This window comes from Salmo salar, chromosome 01 (assembly GCF_965601325.2).
Source record: "Salmo salar chromosome 01, fSalSal1, whole genome shotgun sequence".
Classification (NCBI taxonomy): Eukaryota; Metazoa; Chordata; class Actinopteri; order Salmoniformes; family Salmonidae; genus Salmo; species Salmo salar.
The window spans coordinates 168,401,221-168,415,752 of NC_138291.1; the positions used below are offsets into that span (position 1 = coordinate 168,401,221).

Sequence of the window (14,532 nt, forward strand, 5' to 3'; positions counted from 1 at the left end):
TAAGAAGAGACTTGCTTGGGCCAAGAAACACGTGCCGTGGACATTAGACCGGTGGGAATTTGTCCTTTGGTCTAGAGTCCAAATTGGAGATTATTGGTTCCAACTGCCGTGTCTTTGTGAGATGCGGTGTGGGTGAATGGTTGGTCTCCGCGTGTGTATTTCCCACTGTAAAGCATGGAGGAGGTGTGGGTGTGCTTTGCTGGTGACACTGTCTGTGATTTTATTTCGAATTCAATGGCACACTTAACCAGCATGGCTACCACAGCATTCTGAAGCAATAAGCCATCCCATCTGGTTTGCGCTTAGTGGGACTATCGTTTTGTTTTTCAACAGGACAAGGACCCAACACACCTCCAGGCTGTGTAAGGGCTATTTGACCAAGGAGAGTGATGGAGTGATGCGTCAGATGGCCTGGCCTCCACAATCCCCCAACCTCAGCAAAATTGACATGGTTTGGGATGAGTCGGTCCGCAGTGAACGAAAAGCAGCCAAGTGCTCAGCATATGTGGGAACTCCTTCAAGACTGTTGGAAAAGCATTCCAGGTGAAACTGGTTGAGAGAATGCCAAGAGTGTGTAAAGCTGTCATCAAGGCAAAGGGTGGCTACTTTGAAGATTCATCTAAAAAAATATATTTTGATTTTTTTTTGCTTCCTACATGATTCCGTGTGTTTTATTTCATAGTTTTCATGTCTTCACTATTATTCTACAATGTAGAAAATAGTAAAAATAAAGAAAAACCCTTGAATGAGTAGGTGTTCTAAATATGACCGGTAGTGTACATGGATGTTTTTAGCAACGTTGTCATGTGTATAAGGGCTCATTAGATGAGTTATTATTCAGGATGGATTAAAGAAAGGGAAAAAAACTGCTTTGATGGGAAAGACTTCTAATTAGAAATGCTTATTTCTCTCATAACCCTCATGCTTTGTCTTCCCTCTTTCTGTCGAACTCGTTCTCTACCTTTTTTCTCTTCTTCCTCCCACTATCAGTCTCGCAGTAGGAAGCAGGAGACCCAGGCCCAGGTACTGCAGGATGCCCATGTGGTCTGCTGCACCTTGAGCACCAGCGGCAGCACCGTCCTGGAGTCGGCGTTCCGGCGCCTGGGACACAAGCCCTTTAGCTGCGTCATTGTGGACGAGGTCAGAATTTGGAGCTCCTATACTTTGGCTGCATTTCAATAGTTGTTCCATCTACCAAAGTGGTCCTGGAGACTCACGGTGTGCAAGCACACTAGGCTGCTGCAGCACCCATAACTCACATGGGTGCCACAAATGCGAAGCAGAAAATAATTTGTGCCGTTTTTGGACATTGATTAGCGATTGTCAAGGACTCGCACACAGAGATGCCAAAATATGTGTGGAGGCTACAAAAGAACTTCATAGTCTTTATCTGGTTATGGGGTTTGAATAACACGAGGCACAAAATCATTTCTCGCTCTTAAAGGGGCAGTAGCCTTTGGTAGTATAATTTTCAATGTCAGCATAATTTAATCTGTAGTTACTCTTTTATCATGTTACCAATAATATTTACATGTAAATGTTCTTGATTAAACTTCGTTATCTTTTAACTAAATGCTGTCATTCAGCTTCCAAAATGTAAGTAGGTACAGAACATTCAGAAATTATTCAGAACCCTTGACTTTTCCACATTTTATGTTTTCAGCCTTATTCTAAAATGAATGAAATAAGAATGTTCCTCAATCTACACACAATATCCCCTAATGAAAAAGCGAAAACAGGTTTGTAGAAATATTTGCTAATGTATTAAAAATAATAAAAATCCCTTATTTACATAAGTATTCAGACCCTTTGCTATGAGATTTGAAATTGAGTTTAGGTGCATCCTGTTTCCATTGATCGTCCTTGATGTTTCTACAACTTGGAGTCCACTTGTGGTAAATTCAATTGATTGGACATGATTTGGAAAGGCAAACAACTGTCTATATAAGGTCCAACAGATGACAGTGCATGTCAGAGCATAAACCAAGCCATGAGGTCGAAGGAATTGTCTGTAGAGCTCCGAGACAGGATTGTGTCGATGCACAGATCTGGGGAAGGGTACCTAAAAATTTCTGCAGCATTGATGGTCCCCAAGAACACAATGGCCTCCATCATTCTTACCTGGAAGAAGTTTGGAACCACCAAGACTCTTCCTAGAGCTGGCAGCCCAGCCCAACTGTGCAGTCGGGGGAGAAGGGCCTTAGTCAGGGAGGTGACCGAGAACCCGAATCTCAGACCATGAGAAACATTCTCTGGTCTGAAGAAGCCAAGATTGTGGTCTTTGGCCTGAATGCCAAGTGTCACGTCTGGAGGAAACATCATGCTGTGGGGATGTTTTTCGGCGGCAGGGACTGGGAGACTAGTCAGGATCGCGGGAAAGATGACCAGAGAAAAGTACAGAGATCCTTAATAAAAACCTGATCCAGAGTGCTCAGGACCTCAGTCTGGGGCAAAGGTTCACCTTCCAACAGGACAACGACCCTAAGCACACAGCCAAGACAACGCAGGATTGGCTTCGGGACAAGTCTCTGAATGTCCTTGAGTGGCCCAGCCAGATCCCGGACTTGAACCCGATCCAATATCTCAGGAGGGGCAATGAAAATAGCTGTGCAGACCCTTCACATGCAACCTGACAGAGCTTGAGTGGATCTGCGGAGAAGAATGGGAGAAACTCTCCAAATACAGGTGTGCCATGCTTGTAGCGTCATACCCAAGAATACTAGGCTGCAATTGCTGCCAAAGGTGCTTTTAACAAAGTACTGAGTAAAGGGTCTGAATACTTATGTAAATGTGATATTTCAGTTTATAATTTAATAAATTTTCAACAAACCTACCTGTGTTTGCATTGTCATTATTGTGTGTAGATTGAGGGGGGAAAAAACACTTCCAATCAATTTTAGAATAAGGCTGTAATGTAACAATGTGGGAAAAGTCAAGGGGTCTGAATATTTTTCGACTGCACTGTATGTGAAAACACCTTCACACTGCCTCAGTATGAATGTGAGAAACCAAGAGCATTTTTTTCTCCCCAACATCTTTTTGTGTGGTGCAGGCAGGGCAGGCCACCGAGACGGAGACTCTCATCCCTATGCTCTACCAGTGTAACGCCCTCATCCTGGTGGGAGACCCCCATCAGCTGCCCCCTACGGTTATCTCCCAGGTACTGCAGCTCACTGTCATTACCTGAAAATACACCTGCAAAAGATTTTTATTTAACTTGGGAAGTCAGTTTAGAACAAATTCTTATTTACAATGACGGCCTACTGGGGTACAGTGGGTTAACTGCCTTGTTCCGGGGCAGAAGGACAGATTTTTACTATGTCAGTGGTTACTGGCCCAACACTCTGACCACTAGGTTACCTGCCGCCCCTATTCTTACTCATGTGAGTCTTTCAGCACTTCTCAGGTCAATGATTCTGACTGACGATGAAACCGTAACTGTGTATTTTCATTGTGTTCCCCTCTCCCCCTATAGATATACAATACCAGTCAAAAGTTTGGACACCTACTCATTCAAGGTTTTTTTAAAAATGTTTACTATTTTCTACATCGTAGAAAAATAGTGACGACATCAAAACTATGAAATAACACATGGAATCATGTAGTAACCAAAAAAGTGTTAAACAAATCAAAATATATTTCATTTTGCGGTTCTTCAATGTAACCACCCTTTTCCTTGACAGCTTTGCTTTCTCTCAGCCAGCTTCATGAGGTAGTCACCTGGAATGCTTTTCCAACAGTCTTGAAGGAGTTCCCACATGCTGAGCACCTGTTGGCTGCTTTACCTTCATTCTGCGGTCCAACTCAACCCAAACCATCTGAATTGGATTGAGGCCAGGTCATCTGATGCAGCACTCCATCACTCTCCTTCTTGGTCAAATAGTGATTTTCTTTCTATACTCTCGCAGTCTCCTCTGAACAGTTGATGATTGTTACTTGAACTCTGAAGCATTTATTTGGTCTGCAATTTCTGAGGCTGGTAACTTTAATGAACTCATTCTTCTGCAGCAGAAGTAACTCTGGGTCTTCTTTTCCTGTGGCGGTCCTCATGAGAGCCAGTTTCATCATAGTGCTTGATGGTTTTTGCAAGTGCGCTTAAACTTGCAACATTTCGGAAATTGTCCGCGTTGACTGACCCTCATCTCTTAAAGTGATGATGGAATGTCATTTCTCTTTGATTATTTGAGCTGTTCTTACCATATTATGGACTGGGTCTTTTACCAAATAGCCCTATCTTCTGTATACCACCCCTACCTTGTCACAACACAACTGATTGGCTCAAGTGCATTATGAAGGAAAGAAATTCCACAAATTAACTTTTAACAAGGCACACCTGTTAATTGAAATGCATTCCAGGTGACTACCTCATGAACCTGGTTGAGAGAAGACCAAGAGTGTGCTGAGCTATCATCAAGGCAAAGGGTGGCTAATTTGAAGAATATCAAATATATTTTGATTGAACACTTCTGGTTATTGCACAATTCCATATGTGTTATTTTGTAGTTTTGATGTCTTTACTATTATTCTACAATGTAGAAAATAGTAAAAATAAAGAAACCCCCCTATGAGTAGGTGTGTCTAAACTTTTGACTGGTACTGTACATTAAAAGGTTTAGTGTTAGGTAGATTAAGTGTTCCATTTAAATGTATGATTTTTCTTCTGTCAGAAAGCGAAGGAGTTGAAGTACGGCCAGTCCTTGATGGCTCGGCTGGTGAATAACCTGGATCACTACTGTAAGGAGAACAAGAAGCCCAGCCCTGTGGTCTTCCTTAGCTGCCAGTACCGCATGCACCCCGAAATCTGCGAGTTCCCCTCCAAGCACATCTACCGCAAGGCCCTTAAAACTGACAGGTAGGTTCCCTCCCTGCCCCCGCCTTTAAAACACACGGACTTGATTCAGTAGGAATGAATGGTCTAGTTATTGTTTTCATGTTCCTAAAGCTGGAGAGAGTGTGAGCAAATATTTAATTACAATGTAATGCACCTGTCATTGAAAACAATTTGTTTGAGTGTAGTGGTGTACACAGTGCTGCATTATTAATGGCGACTGTTCCTATTTCTGAAGTACATCTCGTTTTTTTTTATGTTAATGTTATGGAAGTTTCCAGACACTTTTTATTTTATTTCTAGTTTTGTCTTGTTTTTGAGAAACTTACCCCAGCCGCAATTCACTTAGTCGTTGTGCAGTATCAGGGCATGCAAAATACATTTTTGAAACTGACACACTCAGTATGGTGATGTAGGTCTTTAATATTGTACACGTATAGTGGCTTGTGAAAGTATTCACCCCCTTGGCATTTTTCCTATTTTGTTGCCTTACAACCTGAAATTAAATTAGATTTTTTTTGTATCATTTGATTTACTCAACATGCCTACCACTTTGAAGATGCAAAATATTTTTTATTGTGAAACAAACAAGAAATAAGACAGAAAAACAGACCTTGAGCGTGCATAACTAATCAACCCCCTCAAAGTCAATACTTTGTAGAGCCACCTTTTGCAGCAATTACAGCTGCAAGTCCCTTGGGGTATGTCTCTCTAAGCTTGGCACATCTAGCCACTGGGACTTTTGTCCATTCTTCAAGGCAAAACTGCTCCAGCTCCTTCAAGTTGGATGGGTTCCGCTGGTGTACAGCAATCTTTAAGTCATACCACAGATTCTCAATTGAATTGAGGTCTGGGCTTTGACTAGGCCATTCCAAGACATTTAAATGTGTCCCCTTAAACCACTCAAGTGTTGCTTTAGCAGTATGCTTAGGGTCATTGTCCTGCTGGAAGGTGAACCTCCGTCCCAGTCTCGGGAAGACTGAAACAGGTTTCCCTTAGGAATTTCCCAGTATTTAGCGCCATCCATCATTCCTTCAATTCTGACCAGTTTCCCAGTCCCTACTGATGGATAACATCCCCACAGCATGATGCTGCCACCACCGTGCTTCGCTGTGGGATGCTGTTCTTGGGTGATGAGAGGTGTTGGGTTTGCGCCAGACGTAGCGTTTTCTTTGATGGCCAAAAAGCTCAATTTTAGTCATCTGTGTTTACTTGTTTTTTTTCAGGCCACTCTTCCGTAAAGCCCAGCTCTGTGGAGTGTACGGCTTAAAGTGGTCCTATGGACAGATCCTCAGATCTCCGCTGTGGCGCTTTGCAGCTCCTTCAGTGTTATCTTTGGTCTCTTTGTTGCATCTCTGATTAATGCCCTCCTTCCCTGGTCTGTGAGTTTTGGTGGGCGGCCCTCTCTTGGCAGGTTTGTTGTGGTGCCATATTCTTTCCATGTACTTCTCCACAACTTTGTCCCTGATCTGTTTGGAGAGTTCCTTGGTCTTCATAGTGCCGCTTGCTTGGTGGTGCCCCTTGCTTAGTGGTGTTGCAGTCTCTGGGGCCTTTCAGAACGTGTGTGTGTATATACTGAGATCACGTGACAGATCATGTGACACTTTGATTGCACACAGGTGGACTTTATTTAACTAATTATGTGACTTCTGAAGGTAATTGGTTGCACCAGATCTTATTTCGGGGCTTCATAGCAAAGGGGGTGAATACATATGCGTCACCACTTTGCTTTTTTTATTTATTTTTTTTAAACACATTTATTTTTACACTTCACCAATTTGGGCTATTTTGTGTATGTCCATTAGATGAAATCCAAGTAAAAATCAATTTAAATTACAGGTTGTAATGCAGCAAAATAGGAAAAACACCAATTGGATGAATACTTTTGCAAGGCACTGTAATTGTTTTTCCCAAACTTTTTCCGCAATGTTATATTCCACTTCTACCAACAGTGTTGCACGGGCTGTGTCTGTTTACTCTAGAGACAGCCTCAGCCTGCACAGCTGTGTGAGGGAAACCGACAAAATGGACTATAACCAATGTTCCCTCAATTTGTTTTAAAGCACTTAGCAAATTTCAGGTCGGCTGAGAGCGAACTTGAATGTTGTGAAAATTCTGTGTAACGTCCAGCGCTTTTACTGTGAACACTGAGGCTGTACCTGCTTTTAGTTAGTTTTAAGTGGCCAAGTAGGCTACTGTGGCTATTTGATCATAATGTAGGCCTACCAGAGTGGCCTATCATCAAAAACAATGGAGAATATCCATCCCATAACATTTTAATATGGTTATAGAACAGCTATCATTCAGCCTACAGTAGCAGCCAATGTGTGGTGTTCAATGTAGGCCTACATTCTATGAGAGTTTTGAAAGACAAACAGGGCTTGACGTTTACCTGTTTATCCACTTGTCCTTCAGACAAGGTGACTGAATGTTGTTTGATGCAAGAAACCACTTAACAAAATAAATGCATTATTATTCCAATAGCCTTATTACAGAGAATCAGACAAATTATGCTACCCTCTGCCTATTGGCTACTTGGCTTTTTCAAGCCTGTCTCAAAATACAACACTGCCCCTTCAAGACAAAAATGTTCTTTACCTGACTTGCTTGTCGAAGAGCTTTTGTAGGAAGCAATCACTCCCCTATTGCTGCGTACAAATGATCTATAACTGGGATAGTAACTCACTAACTAGCAAAAGATATGAACAAAATGTGCACATGTGGCTACATGCAGCTATGGCTTTGAATGCAGCTATCGCAATAGAATCCTACTCTGAATTCTGCCTACAACAAAATCTCTTGCGTAGTTCGTTTTATTTCGCTATGTTGCTTTGAAAGTGGCTAATATTACATATCTACCCCAACCAGAAGCCATGGATTACAGGCAACATCCTCACTGAGCTAAATGGTGGAGCTGCCGCTTTCAAGGAGCGGGACTCTAACCCGGAAGCTTATAAGAAATCCCGCTATGCCCTCCTCCGAACCATCAAACAGGCAAAGCGTCAATACAGGACTAAGATCGAATCGTACTACACCGTCTCCAACGCTCGTCGGATGTGGCAGTGCTTGCAAACTATTAGACTACAAAGGGAAGCACAGCTGTGAACTGCCCAGTGACCCGAGTCTACCAGACGAGCTAAATAACTTCTATGCTCACTTTGAGGCAAGAAACACTGAAACATGCATGAGAGCATGAGCTGTTCCGCACGACTGTGATCACGCTCTCCGCAGCTGATGTAAGACCTTTAAACAGGTCAACATTCACAAGGCCGCAGGGCCAGACCGATTACCAGGACGTGTACTCCTAGCATGCTCTGACCAACTGGCAAGTGTCTTCACTGACATTTTCAACCTCTCCCTGTCCGAGTCTGTAATACCAACATGTATCAAGCAGACCACCATAGTCCCTGTGCCCAAGAACACTAAGGTAACCTGCCTAAATGACTACCGACCCGTAGCACTCACGTCTGTAGCCATGAAGTGCTTTGAAAGGCTGGCCATGGCTCACACCATTATCCCAGAAACCCTAGACCCACTCCAATTTGCATACCGCCCCAACAGATCCACAGATGATGCACTCCTCACTGCCCTTTCCCACCTGGGCGAAAGGAACACCTACGTGAGAATGCTGTTCATTGACTACAGCTCAGCTTTCAACACCATAGTGCCTTCAAAGCTCATCAACAAGCTAACTACCTTGGGACTAAACACCTCGCTCTGCAACTGGATCTTGAACTTCCTGACGGGCCGCCCCCACGCGGTAAGGGTAGGTAACAACACATCCGCCACGCTGATCCTCAACACGGGGGCCCCTCAGGGATGTGTGCTCAGCCCGCTCCTGTACTCCCTGTTCACTCATGACTGCATGGCCAGGGCATGACTCCAACACCATCATCAAGTTTGCCGATGACACGACAGTGGTGAAACAGCCTATAGGGAGGTCAGAGACCTGGCCGTGTGGTGCAAGGAAAAGGACCTCTCCCTCAACGTGATCAAGATAGAGGAGATGATTGTGGACTACAGGAAAGGAGGACTGAGCACGCCCCCATTCTCATCGACAGGACTGTAGTGGATCAGGTTGAGGGCTTCAAGTTCCTTGGCGTCCACATCACCAACAAACTAACATGGTCGAAACACACCAAGACACAGTTGTGAAAAGATTCGGCATGTGTCCTCAGATCCTCAAAAGGTTCAACAGTTGCACCATCAAAAGCATCCTGACGGGTTGCATTGCTGCCTGGTATGGCAGCTGCTCGGCCTCTGACCGCAAGGCACTACGTAGGGTGGTGCGAATGGCGCAGTACATCACCGGGGCCAAGCTTCCTGCCGTCCAGGACTTCTATACCAGGCAGTGTCAGAGGAAGGCCCTAAAAATTGTCAGACTCCAGCCACCCTAGCCATAGACTGTTTTCTCTGCTACCGCACGGGAAGCAGTAACGGAGTGCTAAGTCCGAGGCTTTTAAACAGCTTCTACCCCCAAGCCATAAGACTCCTGAACATCTAGTCAAATGGCTACCAAGACTATTTGCCTTGCCCCCCCCCTTTATGCTGCTGCTACTCTCTCTGTTATCTATGCATAGTCAGTTTAATAACTCTGCCTACATGTATACTACCGTTCAAAAGTTTGGGGTCACTTAGAAATGTTCTTGTTTTTGAAAGAAAGCACATTTTGTCCATTTAAAATAACATAAAATTAGGCCAGCATCCCAGAGTCGCCTCTTCACTGTTGAGACTGGTGTTTTGCGGGTACTATTAATAAAGCTGCCAGTTGAGGACTTGTGAGGTGTCTGTTTCTCAAACTAGAGAGACTAATGTACTTGTCCTCTTGCTCAGTTTTGCACGGGGCCTCCCACTCTTTCTATTCTGGTTCGATCCAGTTTGCGCTGTTCTGTGAAGGGAGTAGTACACAGCGTTGTACGAGATCTTCAGTTTATCGGCAATTCTTCACACGGAATAGCCTTCATTTCTCAGAACAAGACTGGACTGATGAGTTTCAGAAGAAATGTCTTTGTTTCTGGCCATTTTGAGCCTGTAATCGATGCTCCAGATTTTTAGCCAGTCTAAAGAAGGCCAGTTTTATTGCTTCTTTAAAATCAGCACAGCAGTTTTCAGCTGTGCTAACATAATTGCAAAAGGGTTTTCTAACGCTCAATTAGCCTTTTTAAAATGATCAACTTGGATTAGTTAACACAACGTGCCATTGGAACACAGACGTGATGGTTGCTGATAATGGGCCTCTGTACGCTTATGTAGATATTCCAATAAAAAACTGCCGTTTCCAGCTACAATAGTCATTTACAACATTAACAATGTCTTCACTGTATTTCTGATCAATTTGATATTTTAATGGAAACAAATGTGCTTTTCTTTGGAAAAACAAGAACATTTCTAAGTGAGCCCAACTTTTGAATGGTAGTGTACATATTACCTCGACTAACCGGTACCCCCTGTATATAGCCTCGCTATTGTTATTTTACTGCTGCTCTTAAATTATCATTTTTTTTGTTATTTTCTTAACTGCATTGTTGGTTAAGGGCTTGTAAGTAAGCATTTCACTGTAAGGTCTATTTTGGCGCATGTGACAAATAACATTTGATTTGATATTGTGTTGATTTCGATCAAAATTGCCACAGTAAAGGGAAACGTTGATCGTGTTAACAGGGAGAACTTTAAAGAGTTACGTCGAAGTTCAATCTCGTGCTGCTTTCCGTGGGCTGATATTTCTAATGCGCAGCAGTCCCAGGGAGCTGCGCGGCAGTGTCGGGGCTATTGCACGACTGGGCGCAGCTTAGGGGAACATTGATTATGTTGCGGAGAAAGTTCAGAATGACCTACAGTACATGTCAAAAGTTTGGACACCTACTCATTTCAAGGGCTTTTCTTTATTTGTATTTTTTTCCTACATTGTACAGTCGTGGCCAAAAGTTTTGAGAATGACACAAATATTAATTTCCACAAAGTTTGCTGCTTCAGTGTCTTCAGATATTTTTGTCAGATGTTGCTATGGAATACTGAAGTATAATTACAAGCATTTCATAAGTGTCAAAGGCTTTTATTGACAATTACATGAAGTTGATGCAAAGAGTCAATATTTGCAGTGTTGACCCATCTTTTTCCATTCCTCTGCAATCCGCCCTTTCATGCTGTCAATTAACTTCTGGGCCACATCCTGACTGATGGCAGCCCATTCTTGCATAATCAATGCTTGGCGTTTTGTCAGAATTTGTGGGTTTTTGTTTGTCCACCTGCCCCTTGAGGATTGACCACAAGTTCTCAATGGGATTAAGGTCTGGGGAGTTTCCTGGCCATGGACCCAAAATATAGATGTTTTGTTCCCCGAGCCACTTAGTTATCACTTTTGCCTTATGGCAAGGTGCTCCATCATGCTGGAATAGGCATTGTTCATCACCCAACTGTTCCTGGATGGTTGGGAGAAGTTGCTCTCGGAGGATGTGTTGGTACCATTCTTTTTTCATGGCTGTGTTCTTAGGCAAAATTGTGAGTGAGCCCACTCCCTTGGCTGAGAAGCAACCCCACACATGAATGATCTCAGGATGCTTTACTGTTGGCATGACACAGGACTGATCGTAGCGCTCACCTTGTCTTCTCCGGACAAGCTTTTTTCCGGATGCCCCAAACAATCGGAAAGGGGATTCATCAGAGAAAATGACTTCACCCCAGTCCTCAGCAGTCCAATCCCTGTACCTTTTGCAGAATATCAGTGTGTCCCTGATGTTTTTTTTCTGGACAGAAGTGGCTTCTTTGCTGCCCTTCTTGACACCAGGCCATCAGTCTTCGCCTCACTGTGCTTGCAGATGCACTCACACCTACCTGCTGCCATTCCTGAGCAAGCTCTACTGGTGGTGCCCCGATCCCGCAGCTGAATCAACTTTAGGAGACAGTCCTGGCGCTTGCTGGACTTTCTTGGACGCCCTGAAGCCTTCTTCACATCAATTGAACCACTCTCCTTGAAGTTCTAGATGATCCGATAAATGGTTGATTTAGGTGCAATCTTACAGTCAGCAATATCCTTGCCTGTGAAGCCCTTTTTGTGCAAAGCAATGATGATGGCACGTGTTTCCTTGCAGATAACAATGATTGACAGAGGAAGAACAATTGTTCCAAGCACCACCCTCCTTTTGAAGCTTCCAGTCTGTTATTCAATCTCAATCAGCATGACAGAGTGATCTCCAGCCTTGTCCTCGTCAACACCCACACCTGTGTTAACGAGAGAATCACTGACATATTAGCTGGTTCTTTTGTGGCAGGGTTGAAATGCAGTGGAAATGCTTTTTGGGGGATTCAGTTCATTTGCATGGCAAAGAGGGACTTTGCAATTAATTGCAATTCATCTAATCACTCTTCATAACATTCTGGAGTATATGCAAATTGCCATCATACGAACTGAGGCAGCAGACTGTGAAAATTAATATTTGTGTCATTCTCAAAACTTTTGGCCACGACTGTAGAATAATAGTGAAGACATCAAATCTATGAAATAACACACATGGAATCATGTAGTAACCAGAAAAAGTGTTCAAAAAATCCAAATATATTTTACTTAGATTCTTCAAAGTAGACTCCCTTTGCCTTGATGACAGCTTTGCACACTTGGCATTCTCTCAACCAGCTTCACCTGGAATGCTTTTCCAACAGTGTTGAAGGATTTCCCACATGCTGAGCACTTGTTGGCTGCTTTTCCTTCAGTCTGCGGCCCAACTCATCCCAAACCATCTCAATTGGGTTGAGGTCAGTTGATTGAGGAAGCCAGGTCATCTGATGCAGCACTCCATCTTCTTGGCCAAATATCCCTTATACAGCCTGGAGGCGTGTTGGGTTATTGTCCTTTTGAAAAACAAATGATAGTATCACCAGCAAAGCACCATCACACCTCCATGCTTCACGGTGGGAACCACACATCTGGAGTTCATCCGTTCACCTACACCGCGTCTCACTAAGACACGGCGGTTGGATCCATAAATCTCCAATTTGGACTTGTTTAGATCAACAAACAATTTTCCACTGGTCTAATGTCCATTGCTCGTGTTTCTTGGCCCAAGCAAGTCTCTTCTTCTTATTGGTGTCCTTCCATAGTGGTTTCTTTGCAGCAATTCGACCATGAAGGCCTGATGCACGCGGTCTCCTCTGAACAGTTTATATGTCTGTTACTTGGACTCTGTGTGAAGCATTTATTTGGGCTGCAATTTCTGAGGCTGGTAACTCTAGAACTCATCCTCTGCAGCAGAGGTAACTCTGGGTCTTCCTTTCCTGTAGCGATCCTCATGAGAGCTGGTTTCATCATAGCACTTGCTGGTTTTTGCAACTGCACTTGAAGAAACGTTCAAAGTTCTTGAAATTTTCCGCATTAACTGACCATGTCTTAAAGTAATGATGGACTGTCGTTTCGCTTTGCTAATTTAAACTGTTCTTGCCATTAATATTGGTCTTTTACCAAATAGGGCTATCTTCTGTATACCACCCCTACCTTGTTACAACACAACTGTTTGTCTCAAACGCAAAAATGAAAGAAATTCCATAAATTAACTTTTTAACAAGGCACACCTGTTAATTTAAATGCATTCCAGGTGATTACCTCATGAAGCTGGTTGAGAGAATGCCAAGAGTGTGCAAATCTGTCAAGGCTACTTGGAAGACTCGCAAATATAAAACACGTTTTGTTTAACACTTTTTTTTGTTACTGCATTCCATATGTGTTTTTTCATAGTTTTGATGTCTTCACTATTATTCTACAATGTAGAAAAGAGTAAAAAAAGGTAAACCCTGGAATGAGTAGGTGTCAACTTTTGACTGGTACTGTACATCGCTATACTGAGAGCATGTCAGTTTCTAAAAGGATGTATTTGGGTCTTTGCGCTTTTAATGTCCTTTGCATGCCCTGATACTGCACAACAAGAAATTAGGAAGTGAATTGCGGGAATTCTCCATTTTAAGTGTTTTACATTGCATGTTAAACAATATTTATTATTTATCCTTGATTTAACTAGGCAAGTCAGTTAACAAATTCTTATTTATAATGACGGCCTACCGGGGAACAGTGGGTTAACTGCCTTTAACCACTAGGCTATCGTTTGTGTGTGTGTGTGTGTGTGTGTGTTCCTGTCTTCAGTGAAACTGCAGAGAGGAGGGGGAACTTTGGCTGGCCTCTCCAGCCCTACCGTGTGTTTGACGTGACCGACGGTCAGGAGGTCAAGGAGGGAGCGTAAGAAATGCTCTGGATCACGGTCCTATGACTTCTCCTATTTTATTCTACTGTAGGCCTCATGTTAAAGGGATAGTTCAGTGACCTTTACATGATTTAGACATTTGGTTTCTTATCTCCACAACATTCTAGGGCACGTGTAAAAATCATTCCATGGAGGGCCGAGTGTGTTTAGTTTTTCCTTTCAATTAAGCCCTAGACGACCAGGTGTGTGGAGTTCCTTAACTAATTGGTGACCTTAATTAATCGAGTACAAAGGAGGAGCGAAAACCCAGACACTCGGCCCTCCGTGGAATGAGTTTGACACATCTGATCTTGGGCCTTCAAACTCAACTCTGGACTTTGAAGCCAGTTCCACTGCTTGTTTTCATTGTTTCCCTGTAATCAGAGACCTATTTAGACCTGGCATACCAAGTGGGTGCAATTCATGATCAGGTAGAACAGAAAACCAGCAGGCTCCGGATCTCGTAGGGTAGGAGTTGAA

At 43.2% G+C, this 14,532-nt stretch overlaps 1 protein-coding gene across 3 annotated transcripts in view; it reads left to right on the forward strand.

The window, feature by feature from the left end:
* setx (senataxin) overlaps positions 1–14,532 on the forward strand; it is a 68,833-nt gene that overhangs the window by 50,729 nt on the left and 3,572 nt on the right. For 2 of the 3 annotated variants that reach the window (XM_045693042.2, XM_082956171.1), the window contains 4 exons: positions 991–1,140; positions 3,053–3,160; positions 4,668–4,852; positions 13,956–14,048. In XM_045693042.2, the coding sequence (XP_045548998.2) occupies positions 991–1,140; positions 3,053–3,160; positions 4,668–4,852; positions 13,956–14,048 (536 nt within the window). The remainder of the gene's footprint in view (positions 1–990; positions 1,141–3,052; positions 3,161–4,667; positions 4,853–13,955; positions 14,049–14,532) is intronic. The other variant, XM_082956169.1, reaches the window with a different exon arrangement.